Source organism: Mobula hypostoma, chromosome 9 (assembly GCF_963921235.1).
Source record: "Mobula hypostoma chromosome 9, sMobHyp1.1, whole genome shotgun sequence".
Lineage (NCBI taxonomy): Eukaryota > Metazoa > Chordata > Chondrichthyes > Myliobatiformes > Myliobatidae > Mobula > Mobula hypostoma.
Window position 1 is genome coordinate 49,547,256 of NC_086105.1, and position 23,579 is coordinate 49,570,834.

The window sequence follows — 23,579 nt, forward strand, 5'->3', positions numbered from 1 at the left end:
GAAAGTTGTGAATAAGGTTGAAAGAATACACAGAAAATTTACAAGGATGCTGCCAGGTCTGGAGGACCTGAGTTATGTGGAAAAATTGAATAGGTTAGGACTTTATTCCTTGGAATGTCGAAGATTCAAGGGAGATTTTCTAGAGATATACAAAATTACGAGGGGTATAGATAGGGTAAATGCAAGCAGGCTCTTTGCACTGAGGTTGGGTGAGACTACAACTAGAGGTCATGGGTTAAGGGTGAAGGGTAAAATGTTTAAGGGGAACACAAGCAGAAACTTCTTCACTCAGAGGGTCATAAGAGTGTGGAACAAGCTGTTAGTGCAAGTGATGTATGCGAGCTTGATTTCAATGTTTAATAGAGGTTTGGATAGGTATATGGACGGTAGGAGTATGGAGGACTATGGTCCCGGTACAGGTCAATGAAAGTAGGCAGTTTTAAGTGGTTTGGCAGGGACAAGATGGACTGAAGGGCCTGTTTCTGTGCTGTACTTTTCTATGACTCTGCTTCTATGCCTTTTTGAAATTATTCATAACTTTGCATTGCATGCTGATAGAATGTCACAATGGTCACTTTTCAATAACACTCATTATATGCATTTTCCATCTCTTTTGCTAATCTTCTTACCCTAGTTTATGACACGAGTACTTCAAGGGATCATTATTCTTGAAATGCCCGAGCAGATTTGATACAATAGGCACTTGCATCCTCTCTCTGCCTCAATAGTAGACTGCAATGGTCAGTGCATGGCTTGAAATACACAAAGGCCACAATTGAACATGGGGTTTCATGGACTAAGTATCATAGCTTAGTTGGTTAACTCACTGCATTAATGAGAAAGGTGGATATCCGATGACATCAAATATGAATGATGCTTCTCCGTTCAGATTGCATACCTTTAATCCATGGACAAGCAAAGTAAAACATGCCTACTATAAATCCAAACAGTACTACTAATGCACATCAAGCTTAAAGATACTTCAATTTATATACTGTATTATCTTTCAGAACCATGTGTCTCAAAGAACTTCACTGCTAACTAAGCTTGAGGTACAGATCACACTATAATATTGGTAAGCTGAAAGCACAGAAGCAAGGGTCCACATGTACAAGTAATGCTTTAGTGTTGGTTTATAAATTTTGGGCAGGATTCAAAGAAAACCCTTGGTGTTTCCTAAAATGATGGAAAGCAGTAACCTTAGGCTAATGTCTCATTTGAGGGATGACACCTCCTTCTACAAAGCCTCAATTCTTATTATGCTCCTGGGAACCAGTTGGAATGGTTTCATACGCGAGATACATTTCACATAAATTAGCTTTAATTCTTCATGATAAAAACAAAAGCTTAGACAGCTTTACACAGCACAATTTATCCAATTTGATTGATCACAAACTCTCAAGGGAGCAGCAAAGTTTCAAACCCAACTGCAAACTATTTCAGTCATTTGTTCAAATGTGATGCTAGTTTCATTATAAATGATTTTACTTTTCTGTGTCTAGTTTTTAAGAGGTGGCTGTTCCTCATCTTTGAAGTTAATTTACAAATTACAAAGCACATTTTCCATCTCAAATATTTCTGTCAAATACGTCCATGAAAAATATATATAAGACTGCAGGAAAATTTGCAGCTTCTGTGCTAAACATGAATACATATCAGAGAGAAGTAGTAAATCACTTAAGAGCTTTGTACTTGCAAGGCTGGTTGAGTTTGCAAGCTGTGAGGATAAGTAGCAGGTTATATAATGAGTTGTTTTGATAGAGTGAATAGGCAAAGACAATTTTCTACAGTCAGTTTTTCCTGTATAGAGGGGTTATTATTAACTTTGCTAAGATAATAGAAGATAAAAGAAGCGGGTGGAGCTTAGGAGACAATGGCACCCAATCACGACTCCTTTGTTTGCATCTTTGGAAACAACTCTATTTCTATCTTTAATATCTCTATTTTTAACTTTCAGGGTTCTTTTGAAGACCCTGACCTGGAGTTACACACTGACTTCAGTTCTTTGTCAGAATGGGACTTCCTCTCGGGGCCCCACGACTGGTCGTTATTCGATATACCAAGGACGTGGCCTAGAAGATTAGCGTGCCTTCGAGTTTTGGGGATTTTGTGGCTCTGAAGGCAGGTGGACTCAAGGTTGGTGCCTCTGCAGGAAATCGGTGTGTCATGGGAGATGGAAGATTGAAAGCAGCAAGCTGGCTGCTGGTTGTGTGCCCAGAGGCCCACGTTCTTTGGCACAGACCTTGGAAGAAGCGACGCAATGGACTTTTAACATCGTAAATCAGCGAGTTGTTTGTTATGTCTTCCCTCTCGCTGTGAAATGGAGACATCTCTTTTTACCTTATTAGGGAGGGAGAGTCTGTGGTATGTCGAATTACCAGGTGAACGAGTAGTCTTTGGGGTACTGCAAGTCTGTGTCTTTGTTGATGCTTTGCTGCATGCTTGAGTGGTTGGTGGGGGCAGGAGGATTGTTGCTTTGCTGCTGCTTACGTGTGGAAGGGGGAGTTGGAGGGGGGCTTTGCGTTCTAACATTTAACTGTCATTCATTCTTTGGGGCACTCCTCTGTTTTTGTGGATGGTTGCGAAGAAAAAGTATTTCAGGACGTATATTGTATACATTTCTCTGTCATTAAATGTACCTGTGAAACCTTTAATAATGTGGATTATAATCTAAAGAAATTCTCTTACAGTTGTTTCTGTACCCAGTGGTAAAACAGAAACCATTCATTCTTTAAAGGAGTAAATTGAGAAAATGAACAAAAGGAGTAACTAAACAAATGAAAATGGTTTGTGTGTACATACATAGGGGAAAACCTTAGTAGCTAATTTAGTATATACTTATGTTTTTCTTTGCAGGAATCAGGGCTCAGATGCTAATTTACAAGTGATTTCTGTGGTAGGAGAGAATACAGTTAAGTAAAAAAAAACCCAAAGGCTGATCTCTTTTTTTATATAAGATGACGCTTCCACTGAAGAACCATTTGATTTACTTTTATCTGAGATAACTAAAAGTTTATATATATAAAACCATCAGTAAAGTGATAGAATAAAGATACAAGGGTTCACATTTTTACATCCTGAAATCATCCCAAAGTGCTTCATACTCTATCTGGGAGGTGTGCCACCTTTGTTCTGAATCCAAAACTTTGAAGAATGAGCTTTGATTCAGAGGCTCAATTCTCAATCATCAAAAGCTCTTAGATTTGTTGTCCATTCGCGAGTCTTGATCACATAAGTGGACATTTAAAGCTGTATTGAGAATATGCTGCATCCGAAACTACACTACGGATGGATCCTTAAATTAATAACCTACTTGGGCAATTCTGGTGAAAATTCTGGGCAGGAAACAGTGCCTGAGGGAGCTCGGCGAGGGGCCTCGCATTGACCGTTACCTTCTAAGAGGTAGATCAAATCAGTCGAGTGAAGCCCAGTGGCAGGACAAACACCACAGTCCACAGGGTATCAGCACCCCAGGCGAAACTCAACCAAGCACAGATCCACCAACGGACACGAGTCCAGAGCCCAACCAGCCACGGCCAGCAGCAGAAAGGAAGATGAAAGTATGGAAGCCCCAAATCTTATGGCCTAAATCCTGCCAGAAGACTGAGTGGGAAATCATCAACACCGACCTAGTCCATCTTCTAGAAGGACTGAAGGGAAGTGTGGAAAGAAAACTGGAGAAGTGGGGAGACACCATATACAGCTATGGGATAGAGGGATTTGGAGTGAAAAAACAGAGGACACAGAAGAAATCTTCAGTCCAGCCTAAGTCTAGGAGACAGCAGGAAATCGAAAGACTGGTGAAGAGAAAGGAGACAGCTGAGGAAACAGTGGTGGAAGTCCACAGAAGGGGAAAGGAAAGGACTCGAGGTATTACAAGCAGAAATAAAGCAGCGCTTGACAAAGCTGTGAAGAGCAGGATACTTGAGAAAACAACATAAGAAGAAAGAACAGGCGAGGGCAAGCTTTGACAGAGACGCTTACAAGTTCCTCAAAAGGCTCTTTGGCAAGAAGAACAGGGTCCCTAGAGTACCTGTGAAGGAACTGGAGGAGCTCCTGAGGAAGACCCACTCTGATAACCATGAGCCAGTCACCATTCCGAATGACATGCCACCAATCCACCCACCTGAGCACCAGATGGATGTAAGGCCCCCTACATGGAAGGAGGTGGAAAGTAAAGTTAAACGAGCAAGATCAGCATCAGCTCCAGGGTCCAATGGCGTCCCATACAGACTCTATAAGAACACCCCCGGCGTCCTGAAATACCTCTGGAATCTAATGAAGGTGGCATGGGGGAAAGGAATTATACCTAAGGCATGGCAAAGGGCAGGAGGGATACTAATTTCCAAAGAGAAGAATTCCTCAACAATCAGTCAGTTCCACCTGATCAGTCTCCTGAGTTTGGAAGGAAAGATCTTTGGTGTAGTGGCTCAAAGACTCTCAGCCTTTTTGCAGAGCAGCAACTTCGTCGACACATCAGTGCAGAAAGCAGGAATATGGTTTCCCAGAATGTCTGGAACACGCAAATGTCATCTGCCACCAGATACAAACTGCCAAGAAAAAAAAGAAAGATCTGCTTGTGGTCTTCCTAGATCTTGCCAATGCTTTTGGGTCGGTGTCTCACAAGACTCTGTGGATAGCTTTCAGCTTTTTCCAGGTTCCAGAGGGCATCACAAAGCTGGTCAACGTGTACCTCCAGGATCTGCAGTTCTGTGTCACAACACAAGATAACACCACCACATGGCAGCACCTTGAGATAGGCATAATGGCGGGCTGTACCATCTCTCCTTTGGCATTTATCATGGCAATGGAGCTCATTATCTGAGCATCACAATGGGTGGTCGGAGGGAAATACTTGAAGAATGGGCTGCATCTTCCTCAAATCAGGGTGTACATGGATGACATGACCACAATAACAACAAAAGCATGCACCAAACGCCTGCTGGATAAACTCCAGGGAAACATCAAATGGGCACCAATGGAGATCAAACCCAGTAAGTCTTGCAGTATCTCAATTGTCAAAGGCCGGCTCACTGATATAAGGTTTTGTATCAATCCTGAGTCAATACCAACTGTCCTGGAGAAGCCCATCAAAAGCCTCGGATGTTGGTACAACGCAGACCTCAGAGACACAGAGCAGGTGGAACTACTAAGGCAGGATACAATCAGTGTCCTCAAGCTAATCAACAACACGGCTCTCCCAGGGAGGTTGAAGCTTTGGTGCTTTCAGTTTGGACTGCTACCCCGACCTATGTGGCCAATAACCATCTATGAGGTCACTTTGTCTCATGCAAATTGGCTGGAGAGGCTGGTGAACTCACATGTGAGGAAGTGGCTTGGGCTACCAAAATGCCTTAGCAGCACAGGACTTTACAGGAACGGAGCCCTTTCTCTGCCAATTTCTAGCCTGGTGGAGGAATGCAAATGTGCCAAAGGAAGGCTGGAAATGACACTCAAAAATCTTGGGAACCAATCGTAAGAGGTGTTGCTCCTGCTCTAGTAACAGGGAAGAAATGGACCCCGGCCGCAGCAGTACTGGATGCAGAAGCCATCCTCCAACACCAGGACATAGTGGGCTATGTCCAACAGGGCAGAGGAGGCTTTGGCCTTGGAGTGATGAAACCTACCTGGCAAAAGGCTACTACAACTGATCGCCAGCATCTGGTGGTGGTGGAGGTGCGCCACCAAGAAGCAGCAGCCAGATGTGCCAAAGCAATATCCCAAGCCAAGCAAGGCTGCTGGATGAGGTGGGAGGGTGTTGTGAGGAGGAAAATCGCATGGAGTGAGCTGTGGAGTATGGAGTCAAACAGACTGAGCTTCATCATCACAGCAACATATGATGTCCTGCCCTCTCCTACAAACCTAAATCTTTGGCTGGGAGAGGATCCAGCCTGTCCTCTGTGAGCAGTTCCGGCATCCCTCAAGCACATTTCGGTTAGTTGCAAGACCAGCCTAATACAAGGCAGATACACCAGGCGATACAACTAAATGCTGAGGTGTTTGGCAGCTGAACTTGAGTGTAAGAGAGTAACCACCAATGCCAGGCCTCTCAATGCCCAGACAACGGTCCCACAACTACCATCCTTCATCCGGGAAGGAGAGAAACTGGGGGTTAACCCCTTGCCTCACGACTCATGCCCACTGTGGGCAGCCAGGGACTGGGAAATGCGTGTCGATTTAGGCCAGAAACTTACCTTCCCATCGGAAATTGCAACGACCAACCTGTGGCCTGACCCGGTTCTTTGGACTAACTCTTGTTGGGGCGTCTTTATCATCGAGCTGACAGTCCCCTGGGAGGATGCTGTGGATGAGGCTTACGAACGGAAAAGGCTGCGATATGCCAACCTCGCAGTTGAAGCAGAGGAGCGAGGCTGGAACGTAAAAGTGCGCCCAGTTGAGGTGGGGTGCAGAGGCTTTGTAGCCAGTTCCACCGTAAGGCTGCTAAGAGAAGTAGGAGTCAGAGGGCAGGTCATAGGAAGGCAATCAAAGCACTTGCTAATGCCGCCGAAATGAACAGTCACTGGCTGTGGCTGAAAAGAACGGACGCTGTCTGGGCTGCCAAGTGACCATCTAGAGACTAACCATGTGACACACACCCAGGTCTGATCAGCCTGTGGTGGGCCTGCCTCGGCTAAGGGTGTCTTGTGATAGAAGGCCGAAACACCCAGTGATGTCGAGGTACACAACTGAAGATATGTCGTAATGGTATCTAGTGGTCATCTCTAAGAACTACTTCTACCCAAGTCAAGTGCAGTGCAGAAACTTTAGGGATTGTAGCATCCAGTCCTATTAATCAAATTGTCAAAGCAGAATATGAGAGCTTGTGTCCTGACCAACAATAATCCCTTTAGTCAACACTATTGAAATAAATCTGCTCTCTGAACAGAAATGGAGCCCAAGCTTTCTGGACTCTTATATACTCTAATAGTCTGAAATACTACTGTCCAGAACATTCAGAGTACCTTGGTTTAACCACTCAAGGCAATATTGCACTGTTTTGGAATGTTACATACATTTGCTACAGCTGGATTTCAACTCAAAACCTGATTAGAGATAGGCCTGACAAAGGCTCCAGAAATTGATGCCTACTCCAGTTTCAAGGACATGAAGCACAGACATGAGAGACTGCAGTTGCTGGAATGCAGCAGCACACAAACAACTGAGGAGGAACTCTGCAGTGCCTACAGAGGAAATAAACAGTCAATTTTTAAGGACAAGACATTTCAGCTGGACTGGTTAGAGGCCAGAAGACAGAATACAAAGGTGGTTGAGGGGAGGGGGGAGAGATAAGCATGAGTTGACAGGTGAATCCAAAGAAGATGTTTAGGTGGGGTGGGGTGGGGTGGGGAGAAGTGGGATGATGTGAGAAGCTGAGAGGCAATAGGTAGAAGAGTAAAGGGCTGAAGATGCAATCTGATTGGAGAGGACAATGGACCATGAAATATAGGGAATAAAGTGGGGAACCAGAGGGAGGAAGGTGTGGGTGATGGTTAGGTTGTGAGGGCAGAGAAGGGGCAAAAGGGTAGAGGGTTAAAATAGGCAGAAAGTTAATAACATGAATCCCAACTAAAAGTGTACTTTAAGATATAAACCTAATTTAAAAAAAAAATTTTGTTTTAGGACCCTAAAAATAAATTCTTAAATAACAAAACTAGCGCATAAAATCAGAAGGAATGCCCAAGACTCAACAGCTCCTTGAATGAACTTGCAAGCTCCATGGGACCTTCCTGTGTTCTTACAATTGGTGATTTCTTTCAATGCACTGAATGATATTTTATCAGAGGAAAGGTTGCTCTGTACGCTGAAGAATTTTAACTAGGAAATTTCAAGTAATGAAAGGAGAGCAGGAACATTAGGAGCAGTACCAATGATTCATTTAATTACTTAATATTTTGGTAATAGATGCTTGGGTCAAAAAGTTTAATGTAAGCCACAAGAAAAAGTGATCAATATTTACTAATTTTGCATTTTGCCTTCTAGTCACAATATCCACACATTCTGAAATTACAGTATGCTGATGGGTTTACTTGAATTTTTACTAGGGAATATTTATTTTACCAATTACAATAGAAATCATATCAGAGTGCCTTGCATATAAAATCAATGGAATGACTGGGGGTCTGCCAGTGATATTTACTCTAATCAGCTTGTCATTTCTCCCTCAGTTTTGAGTCTTCCCGCTTCTCTGCACGGTGACTTGTACCAGATGAATTTCACTCTAGCAATCATGCTAGACACTCATTAGGCTAATCAACCACAGAAAGAATCAGTTGAATTCCACTTGCTTCTTACTTCATGCCCTGATATGTTGGGTTACCACCAGATGTCAGTGGATCACTAATAAGAATCTGAATATTCTCTGCCTCAGGGGCGAGATTAATATTTCTACAGTTGAAATCAGCTAGGTTGGTATAGACCCATTATCTATGTTTTGCTCAACTTATGTACCCTACCTTCTTAAATGCTGAAATATCTGTTGGAAGCAATGTTTTTGAATGTGGAAAAGTGCTTAAGAAAAAGGACAGCCTTAAGGGATTTTCCCCTCATCTGATTGGATAATGCATTTTATTGGGGGGAAAAAAGCAACAGCGATCTACTGTTTCACAACTGGAAATATAAACTGCTGGTCTATAGTAAGAAACATCACTGCACACTGGTACCCGATTGCTAATTCATCAACAGAAGCCTAGAAGCCACTGTAGTATTTAACATGATCTATTACTCTCTGAAATCTGTATTAAAATCACTCATAGCTTTCTTATTAAAAAATTCTGACCATAGTGAGTGCTATTTTTAAGAAGGAATGATGTCCTGCTTTGCTGTAAGTATGAATTCATTTGCTTTTGACAATAGGCACCATTTTGCTGCTGAAACCATTAAAGATTATTCTGTCCTCGCCTTGCGATACAGTAATCGAGCTCCATAACCACATGAGAGCATCATAAAGCTTTGGAATCATAGTGGGGAGATAGCTCAAATTTAATATGTTAGACACTTGTCAGATGGGGGAACAGTCACTGTAAATTACCGTATATAAATTATACCTGCCCATGAGACAACTGGTTGTTGAAATATACATAGGAATTACCACAATTTTGAAGAGAGGCCTTCAACAAAATGAAATTACCCAAATACTTATTTTACCAATTCTCTCCACTTCTGCTGAAGGTTTCAACAGACAAGGAAATGGATCCTAGCCTAGACCACTCACAACATTTTTCTTGAAAATGTCTCAGCAAAGTACTGGACTGTGGAATGCATTGCAGTTGAGCCTGATGCTTCCACCACCTATCATGCATATATTATTAAACAGTGACAGGACTCTTGCTAATCTTTCACTGCTGTAATTCAGGCACAAAGTTCAATTAAACTCACTGGTAAAAATATGTTCATTGAACAGCATTAAATTTTGGACTTTCTAGCTAGTCTTAGTAAGACATCATATGATATTTCTTTCTATTACACTCTTGCAGGGACAATTTTACTGTGTGTGATCTCCAATGATCTATCATGCAGTTTCTTAAAAAATGGGAACTTTAACCAATAAGAATATTTTGTAAACTTATTTACCTAAGTCAGCGATAATAAATCTGATGCTGAATAAATTCTGAATTCTGATTGTGCAAGGACACAGTACTATTGCTTTGCAGAGTATAGTCAAGGTAAAATATTGCCATTGCATTAACACTGGTATGAGACATGCAGGATGAAAACATTGCAAGGTACACATTTCATTTCAGGAGAGCAATCAGTAGAAAGACATGCAAAATAAATACAACTAGAAAACTTCAAATCAAAACATTTGTTGGGCCTGCCAACACTTCTGATAAAAATAAAAACAAGAACACAAGCAAATCCCACACCTTATTTCCAAAACAAAAAGCATACAAGAGAAATGGGAGTATTAAGGGTATTCTATGAGCAAACAGAAAAGCTTTTTCTGCCTGCTCACAGTTGCTTTGTGTATATTATCTAGGGAATCACAAAGGTCAGATTACTGTTGCGATAGACGCTAAATTAATTGCTGGTTACACAAGAGTTTTCACTCAATAAAAGCAATGGAGAGAAGGATAACACTGATGGTAATTTGGAAAGCCTACTATTAATTTTCTTTAATTCATCCAGTTGATTTGCACTATTACTATTTCATTTGCTGAAAGTCCGTACATATTGAGATTGTGTATTATCAAGGCCACAAATGAGCAGAATCCACAAAACACTGGCTGAAAGGATAAAAATCACAATACTCTGGCCTGTAGCACCTATACATTTTATAATCAAGGCCATGTGAAAATGGAATGAATCACAGAACCTGACCTTCAAAATACTGACAAATGTCTTGGATCCCTCTTTGGAAAGGACGAAACTGATCTTTTCAGTCATAGCAGACCAGTTATCCTGGTCATGGTTAATCTCAATAAGTCAGTTATAACTTTCAAGGAATGCCAGTGAACATATTAATTGAAGATTTCTGGAATCCCCACAGCATTGCCTTTAACTCATCCAATTCAAAGAGGAAGTGTATTACGTTTTACTCTACTATGCTGTAGTGGTCATAGACAAAAGCAAGTAAGACAAGTGGTGCCATACGTCAGTCACAGGCATCTGCGATGATTCTGCAGATAGTCTTTTCTTGAAGTGATATAAAAATGGAATCAAGTGCTGATTTGGTAGAGGATGAATGCATTTGTGCCCAAGTACAACGCATTTGTGCCATTTCAGGAGAATTGTACGATGAAGTTCAACCACTATATCCAATTCTCTTCTCCAGAAAGGGTAAAAATTCCTCGGCCATTCTCTGCTCACTATACAATATAATTTCTTGCTTATTCTGTCAATAATGCACTTGAACCACATACTTTTGCATCAAAGAAGAAAAATTTTCGATAACATTTAAAAGGTTCATAATACTGCCTGCCTTGGATTTCCTACTTCGGGTCGTGTTCAATACTTTCTGATTATTGCCCATGTCCTGATAATTTATTAAAATCTGTCCAAATTACAACTTCTCAACTTTCATTTAAAAAAGCAATTAGGTAATCTATCAAAGCCTCATTAACCTAATTGTTTCAAATCCAATTCCAATCGTTTGCACATACATCTATGAAAAAGCTATCCGAGGCTAACTGTTCACAGTACTACTTCCTTCCTTTGAAACTTTTTCTTTCTCAAGTTTTACTACCATCATAAATTGCATTGTTCAATGTGGCCCTCTCTCATTTGCCTTTTCTTCCTCCCATTCTGTCCTGTTCCTCGAGGCTCTTATGTCAGAGTTCAGACAGAATTTTCGTGCTTAGTTGGGGGAGGGGGAGTGAAACTGGGATGTAACCAAGTTAGAGAAGTTAACGTCCAAGGTAGATAGGGAAGTTCTTCTTTTGCTTGCTGATGTCTTTTTCCTGCCTTGCTGAATGAAATTTAAAGTTTTTACAGCAACTAGCTAGTCAACTTCCACCCCCATCTCCAACTACGGAATATAACCGTTAATTTCAACAGAGTGGCGAGGTACAGCTTACAGGCTGTAACCTGAAGGTGGCGCCACCTTTGTTTGGAAGCACGATGTTAAAACAGAATCTAGTTGTGCTGAACATTTTAATACATCAGTGGTTCTATTCACCAACAAGTAACTCTTCTTCGGAGATAGAATTGTAGATTTTTCCAGTTGGCTTCCGTAGGAAGCAAATAGTTCAGGGACCCTCTTCCCCAAGATCAGCTATGCATGTTCTGAAATGCTGACTGTTTCTGTGAAAGTCTGAGAAGCTCTTCACGAATGGCTTTGATGAGAGATGTGGAGGACTGGCCAGATACAAGTTCTTCTGTGCAACTGGAGCGAAAGCCCTCACCGGGTTCTTGAGCGTTGCAGTGCTGCAAGTGCAAAGATGGTGCTGAAGGGTCACGGAGGGACGTTCTCTGCATTGGATAGAGTGGCGACACATATTCCAGGTGCGCTCGAGTAGTTGGCTAAAAAACACAGAACACACGATGTGTAAAATGGCATTGATTAGCGTATCATCTTCTAAAAAAAAAGTGAACAGGTAGCCAATTCATTAGCGATCAGCTCAATTATCATTAATTTTAGAAACAAAAACTCACAAGTAATTTAAATAGTTATGACCACCACATATTTTGGATTATTAAATTCATTCCCCCCCCCCCCCACCTCCTCCCCATACAAGGCACTATTTCTTGCTTGGGTAAGACTGTACAAGTAAGAATTCGTAACCCAGTTTCCTCCACGTTTGGACCGAGGCTGTGATGAAGGGTGAAGTCGACTGGTCCTGGCAAAACCCAAACTAGGCGTTAGTGAATAAGAGCCTCTTAGCAGCACTATCAACTACACTTTCCATCACTTTGGTGATGATTGAAAGTGGACTGGCTGAGTGGAACTTAACCAGAATGCATTTGTCCTGATTTGATGGCCAGGGCAAAAACCTCCACACATAACAGTAGATGCTAGTTTCGGAACTGTACTGGAGCAGTTTGGATAGATGCACAGCTAGTTCTTGAGTACAAGTCTTCAGTACAAAGACCAGGGTTTTATCTTATCCCATAGCCCTTGCTGTAACCAGGGCTATCAACTTTTTTGTGTTATCAAGTGGACTGAATCCAATTGAAACTGACTTCCGTGAAAGTTGGATTAGCAGAAGGAAGTCCAGATGGACTAACTACTCAGCATTTTTGATTGAATATGGTTATGAGTACTTCAGCCTCATCTTTAGCAATCACAGGGTGTGCAAGCCATCCAGGAAGGGTATGTTCTTGGAAACGTTACCTCCTGTTATCGGTTTAATTGCACAACACCATTTACAAGTAGATGTGACAGGAGTGTACAGCTTTGGTCTGATCTATTGATTGTGGGATCACTTAGCTGAATATTGGATGTCAATTTTACATATTGTTGTGTTGCATTTCTCTAGATTGGCATTTTCAAGTACAACTAAATGTTTCTGGTATGGCCTTCATTACTTGAAGCAGATTTAATTCCCTGGCTTGATTCCAATGATAGTGAACAATAGCTAGACCACCATGTTATTGATTATGGCGGTTTACATTCTCTCCGCTTATCATGGCCACAACTCCTCAAAGATGCTTAGTTTTGAGCTGTCAGATCAGTATAATTTTATTTAGAAAGATTGCAGTACTTCAGGGGTGTGTGCTTAGCCCATTGCTCTACTCTCTCTACACCCATGATTGTGTGGCTAGGCACAGCTCAAATGTCATCCATAAATTTGCTGATGATGCAACTATCATTGGCAGAATTTCAGATGGTGAAATATACCAACTAGTTGAATGGTGTCACAGCAATACCTTGCACTCAACATCAGTAAGACCAAAGAATTGATTGTGGCCTTTAGAAAGGTTAAGATGAGGGAACATATACTAGTCCTCATCTTTTTCCAGTTCTCAGCTGTAAAGAAGGCACGACAGCAGCTATCCATTTTAATACTTGGAAATAGGGTAAGATCCATTGTGTTGAGTGTGTCTACAATCTTTCTAAATCAGATGGAACATTGGCTGAGGACTCAAACGATCAATCCTTCCTATCTTTCTACCACTGTGCTGCTCGCTTTGGTAGGTCTGTCCTGGCAACAAGACAGAACATACTGTAATGAAGGAGACAGGTGCTTTAGCTGGAAAATTCGATTCAATGAATATGAAGTAATTAGTTTGTGAAAAAGCTCTCACAATATTTGTGGATGACAGTGAAACTGCTATGTCAAAATTCAGTGCCTTGGCAAATTTCAGGTATTTTGTCTGGTTTCATTCTTTTTCTGCTTGTACAGCAGTATGAACTGGAGTCAGTAGGCAATGGAATTTCATTAGACTGACTTCAACTGGCAGTGGATGCATATGTTCATCTGAGAGGAAGCAAGAAAGTGGGTGCCAGTGCATCAGACCTTCACTCTGCTGCAGGGCTCACTAATGTGTAGAGAGGGGGTCTAGTTTCGTCACACCTGACCCCTCAAGCCTTATGCTGGGGCTGGTTGCGGTCACTTACCCTGAATGGTTAGTACATTCAACTATTAAAGAGTTCTTTCACTTTATTTTTAACATTGTCAGTTTATAATAAGTTACTATTATAAGTTATATTTTCAATTATTTAAGTCTTTTGAATAAATTTTAAATGCTCCAGAGTGTACCAAACAGCTGAAAACAGAATGAAAACATTCCAAAGCCATATGGGTCGGTAAGTTAATTTGTCACATGGGTGTAACTGGGTGGTGCGAACTTGTTGGGCAGGAAGGGTCTGTAACTATAATGTATCTGCAATTTGCCCATCCCCACAATAGGTCTACAGTGGATGCAAACTCACTGGCTATCCACTCAGCCTTGGATCACCTGGACAACAGTAATTCTTACATCAAGAAGCTGTTTATTGACTACAGCTCAACGTTTAACGCAATCATACCCCCAGTTCTAATCAAAAAGCTCCAAAAAGCTTCTGTACCTCCCTCTGGAACTGGATCCTTGACTTTCTCACTGGGACACCACAGACTACGTGAATCAAAAATAACATCTCTACCTCACTGATAATCAACATGAGAGCACCTTAAGGAGGCGTGCTTTGCCCACAGGTCTACTCCTGCACCCATGACTGTGTGACTAGGCACAGCTCAAATGTTATCTATAAATTTGCCAATGACACAACTATCGTTGGCAGAATTTCAGATGGTGACAAGGAGGTGTGCAAGAGTGAGAAAGATCAGCTAGTTGAGCGGTGTCGCCACAGTAACCTTGCACATCATCAGCACGACCTAGGAATTGATGTGGACTTCAGGAATGGCAAGTCGAGGGATTCACACCAGTCCTCATTGAGGCATCAGAAGTGTAAAGAGTGAGCAGTTTCAAGTTCCTGGGTGTCAACATCTCTGAGGATCTATCCTGGGCCCAACATATTGATGTAATTACAATGGCAGCATGACTTTAGACATTTCAGAACAATTGGTATGCCACCAAGGACACTTGCAAATTTCTACAGAATTACCACAGAAAGCATTCTAACTGGTTATATTGCCCTTTCATAATGAAGGGGTCACTGCACAGGACCAAAAGAAGCTGGAAAAGTTGTAAGCTCAGCCAGCTCCATCATGGGCACTAGCCTCTGCAGCAGAGGACACCTCATCATTAATGACCCCCCATCACCAAGGACATGCCCTCTTGCCATTGCTACCATTGAGGAGGGAGTACAAGAGCCTAAACATAAACAGCGTCTCAAGCCAACTTCTTCCCTTCCGCCATAAGGTTTCCGAATTGACAATGCACACTTCCTCAGCATTTTTCCCTCTCTTTTTGCACTATGTATTCAATTAATTTTTTTTGTATATATTTCTTTTTGTAATTTATCATTTTTATTACCATGTATCACAAAGTACAGCTGCCATAAAGCAACTAATGCTGGTGATACAAACAAGAATCTATCTCTGAATAAATACATACATCTATACAGCAATATGCTGAGAGTCTGCTCTATCTTGTTCCGACAAAACATTGGATCTGGAACATGATGTATCGATGGGTAAGCACAACAACATTTTGGTCTGGGTAGTAAGCCATGTCCAGCACGTTCTGGCCCATAAAAATGATTCAAGCTTGCTGTGTCTATAAACATTCAATAGCAAAGAAATATAAAACTGTGCAGAAACATATACTACACACAAGTCCATTCATCTCTTCCGAGGAGGAACACTGAAGTATAGGGAGCAGTTGGTCAGCCTGCAATGCCCAGGCCTCTGTGTTACACAACAAAAATTGGAAGCCAACTAAGTGGAGAAGAGCTCTATTAGATGGATGTGGGTACGCACATTCAGCTCACAAGACATACAGGGAAAATTGAATGTGCCCTGTGTATCCCTAGCTCCATATTACTTCCTCAGTAACTGCTGGCATGGCCTCCATATCTCTGTCTCTGCAGTGCACAATGATAAGTATCAGAAGAATTGCAGAGCTTGTAGCTATGACAAGTACTCAAATTTGAGATGACAATTACTATTTGCTGAAATGACAGCAACTCTCTCAGTCATTGCATTGGACCATCCAATGAAAGTATTCAAATTCTGCTTAGTCAGGGCTGCTCAGTAAGTATTCATTATTCATACATTGGTCAAGAAATACAATTGAATTTATTTCTAAAAATTTATCTCGGTCAACCTTCTGTTTCTCAGTTTGTTGCAAAGGAACAGACTTTGGTGACCCAGGAACACTCACAGAGCAACATCAGAAAGAGGTCTTCATACCATAATATTGAACTGGGACCAGTAAAACAAAGTCGTTTATTTTACATTCATTCCTCTGGTAACCATTTCTCAGTCCCATTCCTGATGAATCTCAGCACAGGCACTGAATCTCCATCATCATCTTATGCTTACCTACTGTCATGCCTTAACAGAAGCTCTTGCTGTCTCTTACACTACATATTGTAACCTCACCCAACCCTAACACAGGAACTGAGCCCACACCACCACTCCAACATATCTCATGCCACTATGTCTTTTCAGCTTATGGCTACTGGCTCTCCCTCCTCATAACAAAATGTATACAACACTCAGGGCCTTGACTATGTTTCGAGGAAGGTTGGAGCCCTAGAAATGGTGGGGCACACCAAATTTCTAGGTAAGTACTTTTTGAGTAGCATTAACCTTGTACTTGCTATGTGTTTTTCTTATTATTTTGTCCCTCTTTACCACTTCTTGATTACACATTTCCTACCTCATATTTCCACAATCACTTCTGGTTATACACAAAATTAATGAAGCGATATGAAATCAGTCTGACTGTAATAATAACTGTGAAAATCTTGTCATAATTATTTCTAGAAATAAGCCATTGTATGCCTTTCCAAGCTACATGCCTAGTTATTGCAAGTACAGCTACAACAGCTTGCAAACTGAATACTCTATATTATTGTCCATCACAATTGGTTAAGCAAAAATCAATGCTTCATCCACCTATCCAACCTGGCAGCACTCCTACTGTCACTGCACTCCCACTAATCTTTTCAATGTGCCTCTCCAATGTTGCTTCTACATTAAGGATTTCAAAGCACCCTGAGCCTTCTACCAGCTCTGCAACATTCTCCACAGCTGCCTCCAAGTTCCCCTCTGCAGTGCTTCCTGTCCTCCACCCTTTGCACTGCAACTTTTTTGAAAGATTGAAAGGAAAGAAAATAGACAAAAAAAAAAATCCAAAAGAGCTAAGTTTGACTTACTGGTTCTCTGCTGTGAGCTTGATGCACCAATCCATCTTCATTACCATATGGTGTCCAGCCCACAACTCCTTGAGGCCCAGGTCTTCCACCACGCATCTGTCCTGGCTGTGCTGTGACTTTACCATCTACACGACTTTGAGACAGTGGATAAACATGAACTGCTGTGGAAAATACAAATTTAGGACCAAATTACTTTCTATTTATTACAGTGAAATTAGAACACATCAACAGAACTTTGGACTCAGTAGATTAAACACTGTGCTTAATCCAGCAAATGAGAAGCTCCAGTCCCCCTCCTCATCCTAGATAATCCTCGAATCACCTACATAACGTACATTCTTAATATGGTCTGTTTCAATCACAAGCCTAGGTAGTATATTCAAGTGTCTTGTAGGCAACTTGTTTAAACAAAAAAGACTTCTCCTGCTCTGTAACCAGTCTGTAATTCTATAAGATAGAACACAAGGACTTCAAGTCCACTGAGTTATTACTGGGTGTGATCAATCCACTAAGTCCCATTCTCCTGCTCTCTCCCTATAGCCCTGCAAATACTTCCTATTCAGGTACTTAACCAGCTCCCTTTTGAATGCTGTAATTGAAGCTACGCCATGACTAATTACCCGTAAAAGTATGGTTCCAAAATTAAATCAAATAGTGAGGGTAAGCAACACTTCTTCAAGTTACACATTTACAAATTGAAACAGTTTCTCACCATATAATCTATCCATACCCTTAACAACTTAAAAACCTTCCATCTGAATCTCTCACATCTCCTCTGTTCCAAGGGGAGTACTCATGGCTTGTACAGTCTATCCGCATGACTAATGTCTCTTATCCTTGTGATCATGGTAGTAAATCTTTTCAGCAAACCTCTCCAAACCTTTACATATCTCCCATCCTGTAGTACCCTAAACTGGGCACATGTTGTGGCTGAGCTTGAATTTTTATAAAGGCTCATTCCAACTTGCTTACTCTAGGCTTTTGATTACAATGCCCACATCTTATGTGCTTCACTGACCTTTTTTTAATCAACGAGCCTCGTTGACTTCATTGCTATATAACCCCAGATCTGTTCTTGTTTGCTTTTAGAATTGTACCCTCCTGTGTCTATCATCTCTTATTCTTCCTGCCAAATTATTATACAGTACTTCCCACTTCTCAGTACTGAACTGTACACTGAGAATACCAAACCACACTGGCTTGATCTCTGTTATTAATATCCTCCTCACAAGTCAGCATGCATGTAGTTTTTGCATCATTTGCAAATTTGTAAATTGTAGGAGTGGCATGGTACTGTAGTGGCTTAATGAAACACTTTACAGCACCAGCAAACAAGGTTCAATTCTGCCACTGTTTGTACGGTACTTCGGTTTCCTCCCACATTTCCAAATACATACAGATTAGTTACAGTTAGTAAGTTGTGGACATGCTATGTCAGTGCTGGATGCATGGCGACACTTGTGGGTTGCCCCCAGCAAATCCTCGTACCGCGTTGGTTGTTGACACAATCTATGTATTTCACGGTATGTTTCAATGTACTTGTGAGCAATAAAGCTAAGTTTTCTTTAATCATGCACTGAAGTTTAAGTTCTCGACACACAGTAAGAAAATTTGTGTCTTAGTAGAATCTCCTGGGGATTGTTACTGTATACTTCCTCCATACTGAAGAAGGGCTTTTAATTATTACTTAGTTTGCTGTTCCTCCTCTTCGTGCTGATCCAATTTAAGTGAAAAGCCAATGACATGGGAACTTTTGAAATTCTTTTTCCAAGTCCACAAATTAAGCTGCACTTCCTACATTGAAAATCCCCGGCTAATAGATTATTTTTGATGGTGTATGCTTGTTAAACTTGATTTGTCTTTAATAAATTCATGATGGATTTCACTAATCAATTCATGCTCGTCAAATTCACTGCCTGTTTCTCGAACTGTCCCCACTATTAAAAAAAATATACTATCTATAAATAAATCTTACGTGTTAATAATCCAACATCTGCCATGCTCTTATTTCTTACTCCAAATTTACATTCAAATCATACACAATCGCATTGCTCTACCCCCTTATTCTGGACTCCTCAATCAGTTTCCTCCTAATACACCTCGACTCTCATACCCAACTAGCCTCCAACCAAATTCTCTTGCATGTGATTCAATTCACTCATTTAAGGTGATCTGCAACAGTCAGAACTCATGGTGCAATGTATTCCACACATTGCCTTGGGGCTTGTGTGTGGCAGCTTATTGGAGGCACGTCGGAAATCATCAAGGATTAAACTTGGCCCATGAGCCTTATTTTCTACATCTAAGATCTGAAGGAGTAACTTTCCATACATAAAAAGATCATTGTCAATGCCAAGGAGACTGTCCCTAAACACTAAAACATAGTGTTGTTAAAAGTTCAATTATATTTGAATGGATAAGCATTGGTATTTCATTAAGTCTTTTATGGGTCTGTGTTGGGAAAATATTCACAACTTTACAGGCATTCCAAATCCAGATAATGAAGTTAATTGAACAGAAGCATCCAGGTTTCTGCATTTTACTGCCCAAAGCAAATGGCAAAAGTTGTGTGATATTTACACTAGCCTCAGTACTATTAGCCTCTGTTACTTTATCTCCAATAATTGGCCTTTCAAATGTGATCACAAATGAAATACAAAGAATATTGAAACTCATGGAGTTCTATCTTCAACAAACGTCAGTGCTATCGGTACAGAAAAGAAGAATGGGGAGATGAAAACCATTTACAAAAAAGCACGAGTGAGGTGATATTGAACAAACAAGTTAGCGTGCAGATTTAATGTTTTCTCCGGGAATTACAGAAGTTTGCCCGTTAAATGTAATGTGGGTGCTGATTTAATACTTCCATACTCATAGTTCAGCTGTCACCTTAATTTTTGCAGAGAAACAGAAAACCACAACTTACACTGACTCAAATGAGATTGAAGAACAAAGAAAGCTACTACATGCAATTAACATTTATTTGCTCTTTTAAGTGATTTATAACTTGTGCCTTACCTTTATTTATTCTTTCTTTTTATGGTGTGTCTCTAGAACTGTTCCCCATTACCAAAAAAAATCTATAAATCAGTCTTACATGAGTTACATGTACCTCTCCTTTTACGGTGATTTGTTGCACCTTCTGCCATTGCAGCAATTTAATTCCATGTCTTGACTATATCTAAAACTTCAAGACTGCAAAAATGTAACCAATGGTTTGTAACAGCAAAGGATGCAAGCATAACTGAACAATATTCTCTAATAGTATGAAATATAACACAACTAATAAGTCTAGATAACCCTGTACAAATCTTCTGGAAAGGCTTCATTGGAAAATCAGTTTGGAGGGGCTGAATAACAAAAGACAAGCAAAATAACACATGAAGACGACAATGATAGAGGTGGACGGTAAGGAAAATTGGTTAAGGAAACACTTCAAGTATTGATTGGCTAATTTAGAGAAGCAGATGACAGCAGGATCAGAGGAAACAAAGCGGAGAATGCAGGTAAGCAAGGAAAGGCTGAAGTAACAAACATTTAGAGTCAGTTAGCAGGGTGGGTACAGAGATGACCGACCAGCATGGTGCAGAGATGGAGTGGGTCTGGTGCCAGCTAGGGTAGCAGGGAAGGATGTAGGCGAGCCAGTGAGACTCTGAAGGATGCAAAGTGAGGCAGAGAGAGAACAAGCATTGCTGTACAAACCAAAGAGCAATGGAGTACAAACAACATACAAGCCAGAGGGAGTGAGTGACACACAGTAAGCCAGAGTGTGACACAGGGCATTCCGATGAAGGAGTACAGAAGCTAACTCAATACAGCACAGACACTGATGATACAGCATAGTAGTCACAGAGGATAAGAGTAAGAGGACTGGATGGTGGCAATGGGAAAGATGGTGTATGGAGCAGGAGAGGAGATGGTAGAGAAAGGTATAGAGTGAGGAAAAGGGGGAGTACCCCTCAGAAGTGTTGAAATTTACAGATTCTGCATTCTTTTATCTTGTTGATAGAATTTTACTGGAGAATTTCAAATAGGGATCTCCATTATGATTCACAAATGAGAAAATCTGCAGATGCTGGAAATCAAATAATACACACAGTCCTGATGAAGGGTCTTGAAATGTCAACTGTTTACTCTTTTCCATAGATGCTGCCTGACCTGCAGAGTTCCTTCAGCATCTTGTATGTGTTATTTCATAGAACAGTACAGCACATTACAGGTCCTTCGGCCCACAATGTTGTGCCGACCCTCAAACCCTGCCTCCATATAATGCCCCATCTTAAATTCCTCCATATACCTGTCTAGTAGTCTCTTAAACTTCACTAGTGTATCTGCCTCCACCACTGACTCAGGCAGTGCATTCCACACATCAACCACTCTCTGAGTAAAAAACCTTCCTCTAATATTCCCCTTGAACTTCCCGCCCCTTACCTTAAAGCTATGTCCTCTTGTATTGAGCAGTGGTGCCCTGGGGAAGAGGTGCTGGCTATCCACTCTATCTATTCCTCTTAATATCCTGTACACCTCTATCATGTCTCCTCTCATCTTCCTTCTCTCCAGAGAATAAAGCCCTAGCTCCCTTAATCTCTGATCATAATCCATACCCTCTAAACCACGCAGCATCCATTATGCTTGATCAGTTGAAATGAAGGGCAGCAATACAAATATCTTCCAAATGTGTTGGTTGTTAAACTACGAACAAATCCCCAGCTCCACTCACTAAAAATTTACTTTGATCCTGAAAAACTGTCAACTGCAAGAAGAAATGCTAACTGAGGTGATAAAGACGCAATTATTGGGCCCTCTATATGCTCCACTGAAATAGAAAAGAGGGCAGATTAAGGATTACTTAATGAACAGGAAACAGGGAATGAATGGGCTATTATCAGACTGGGAAATTAGTGGGATGCCACTGGGAATGGTGTTGGGGTTCCAGCTGCTCATTATATCAGTATTTCGGATGAGGGAAGCAAGTCCAATGTATCTAGGTTTGCTGATGATACAAATACTAGGTGGCAAGGTGGGCTGTGAAGTGGATGCAGTAATATTGTGGGAAAGTAAATAAATGGGTGAGACAGGACAGATGAAATGCAGAAAAAGTATATTATTCACCCTGGTTTAAAAAAAAACACAATATTCTTTTTAATAGTGATAGACTGAAAGTAGATGGTGCCCTTGGACATGAATCACTCAGTTATCACACATGTGATTAGGAAAGCAAACCGAACATGGGCTTGTTCGAACTGAACAAACCGAACACTCTACAGGATGACTTCAATATAACAGTGTGGCATCTTAGTGAAATAATACAGGGCTGTGGTGAGATAACATTCCAGATAGATATGATCTCCCCACTTAGTGAAGAGGAGTAGAGGAAAATCTCTTTTGATTGAGTCCTGGAATGGTGGATTTTCACTCCGTTTAACCTCTCTTCCAACAACAAATTCACCATCCCAGTCCATACTCTCCAAGGTTTAGAAGTGATCTTACTGGATTATACCACTTCCTCAAAGGGCTGATGTGCAGGTTGGGTGCTTCCTCTAACTGGCTATCAAGAAACATGGGTCACAGACTCAAATTAAAGGGACCAACACTGAGCCAGAGACGTGGAGAAATGACCTTTACTGAGAGGGCAACGAACCTTTGGAGAAAACAGTCCCCAGAAGCTCAGTTGCTGAGCATATTTAAGACAGTTCATATGGAATAGACAAGTTGACCGCTTCAGTGTACTCTGTCATTCAGTAAGATCACTGCAGATCCAAACTTGCTTGGAATCCCTTTCTGAGTAAAAAATAAATCATTGGGATTCAATGGAAATGGGATTAGTGAAGAAATATGGAACAGACAGAAACAGTTAGCCATAATCTTATTTAATGGCAGAGTAGACATGATGCTCAACTGCCTATGCTTGCCCTTAAATTTGCCAGTGCAATGTTGAGGTACATTAAGTGCTTTCTCCACCATCTTTGGTACTAAGTGTGAATGATAGAGATAAATGTACAAAAGAAGGATAACTCAACAGGAGGAAAAAAATTTACAAGTGTGTGCATGGTGCATAAACACTGGCAGAGACCTACTGGGTCAAATAGCCATTTCCCAAATAAACATTTTAATAAAAAAAGACTAATACTTTATACCAAACATGGTTAAATAGCTAACAAAACCCAAGGAGGTGAGTAGAATGATTAAATGCAGAAAAGGTTGAGAGTTGAAGAACATGGGTGTGTGACCTTGCTATACTGCCTGTGAAATTCTCACACATTAACTGAAAATAAAAGAAAACTGCTCCAAGCTAAAGCACATATTACTACTGATTGAAGGATTGATGGTATTGACTGCCTGCCTTATAAATATTTATCCCGATTATCCTAGCTTG

General features: G+C 41.0%; 1 protein-coding gene across 1 annotated transcript in view; it reads right to left on the reverse strand.

The window, feature by feature from the left end:
* Nucleotides 1–889: 889 nt before the first annotated feature.
* The window catches only part of si:ch211-1e14.1 (UPF0606 protein KIAA1549), a 280,906-nt gene continuing 258,216 nt past the window's right edge, over nt 890–23,579 (reverse strand). Inside the window, exons 19-20 of the mRNA XM_063059529.1 lie at nt 17,204–17,364; nt 890–11,958 (exon numbers count right to left, since the gene is read on the reverse strand). Coding sequence (XP_062915599.1) covers nt 11,707–11,958; nt 17,204–17,364 — 413 coding nt within the window. The 3' untranslated portion in view covers nt 890–11,706. The remainder of the gene's footprint in view (nt 11,959–17,203; nt 17,365–23,579) is intronic.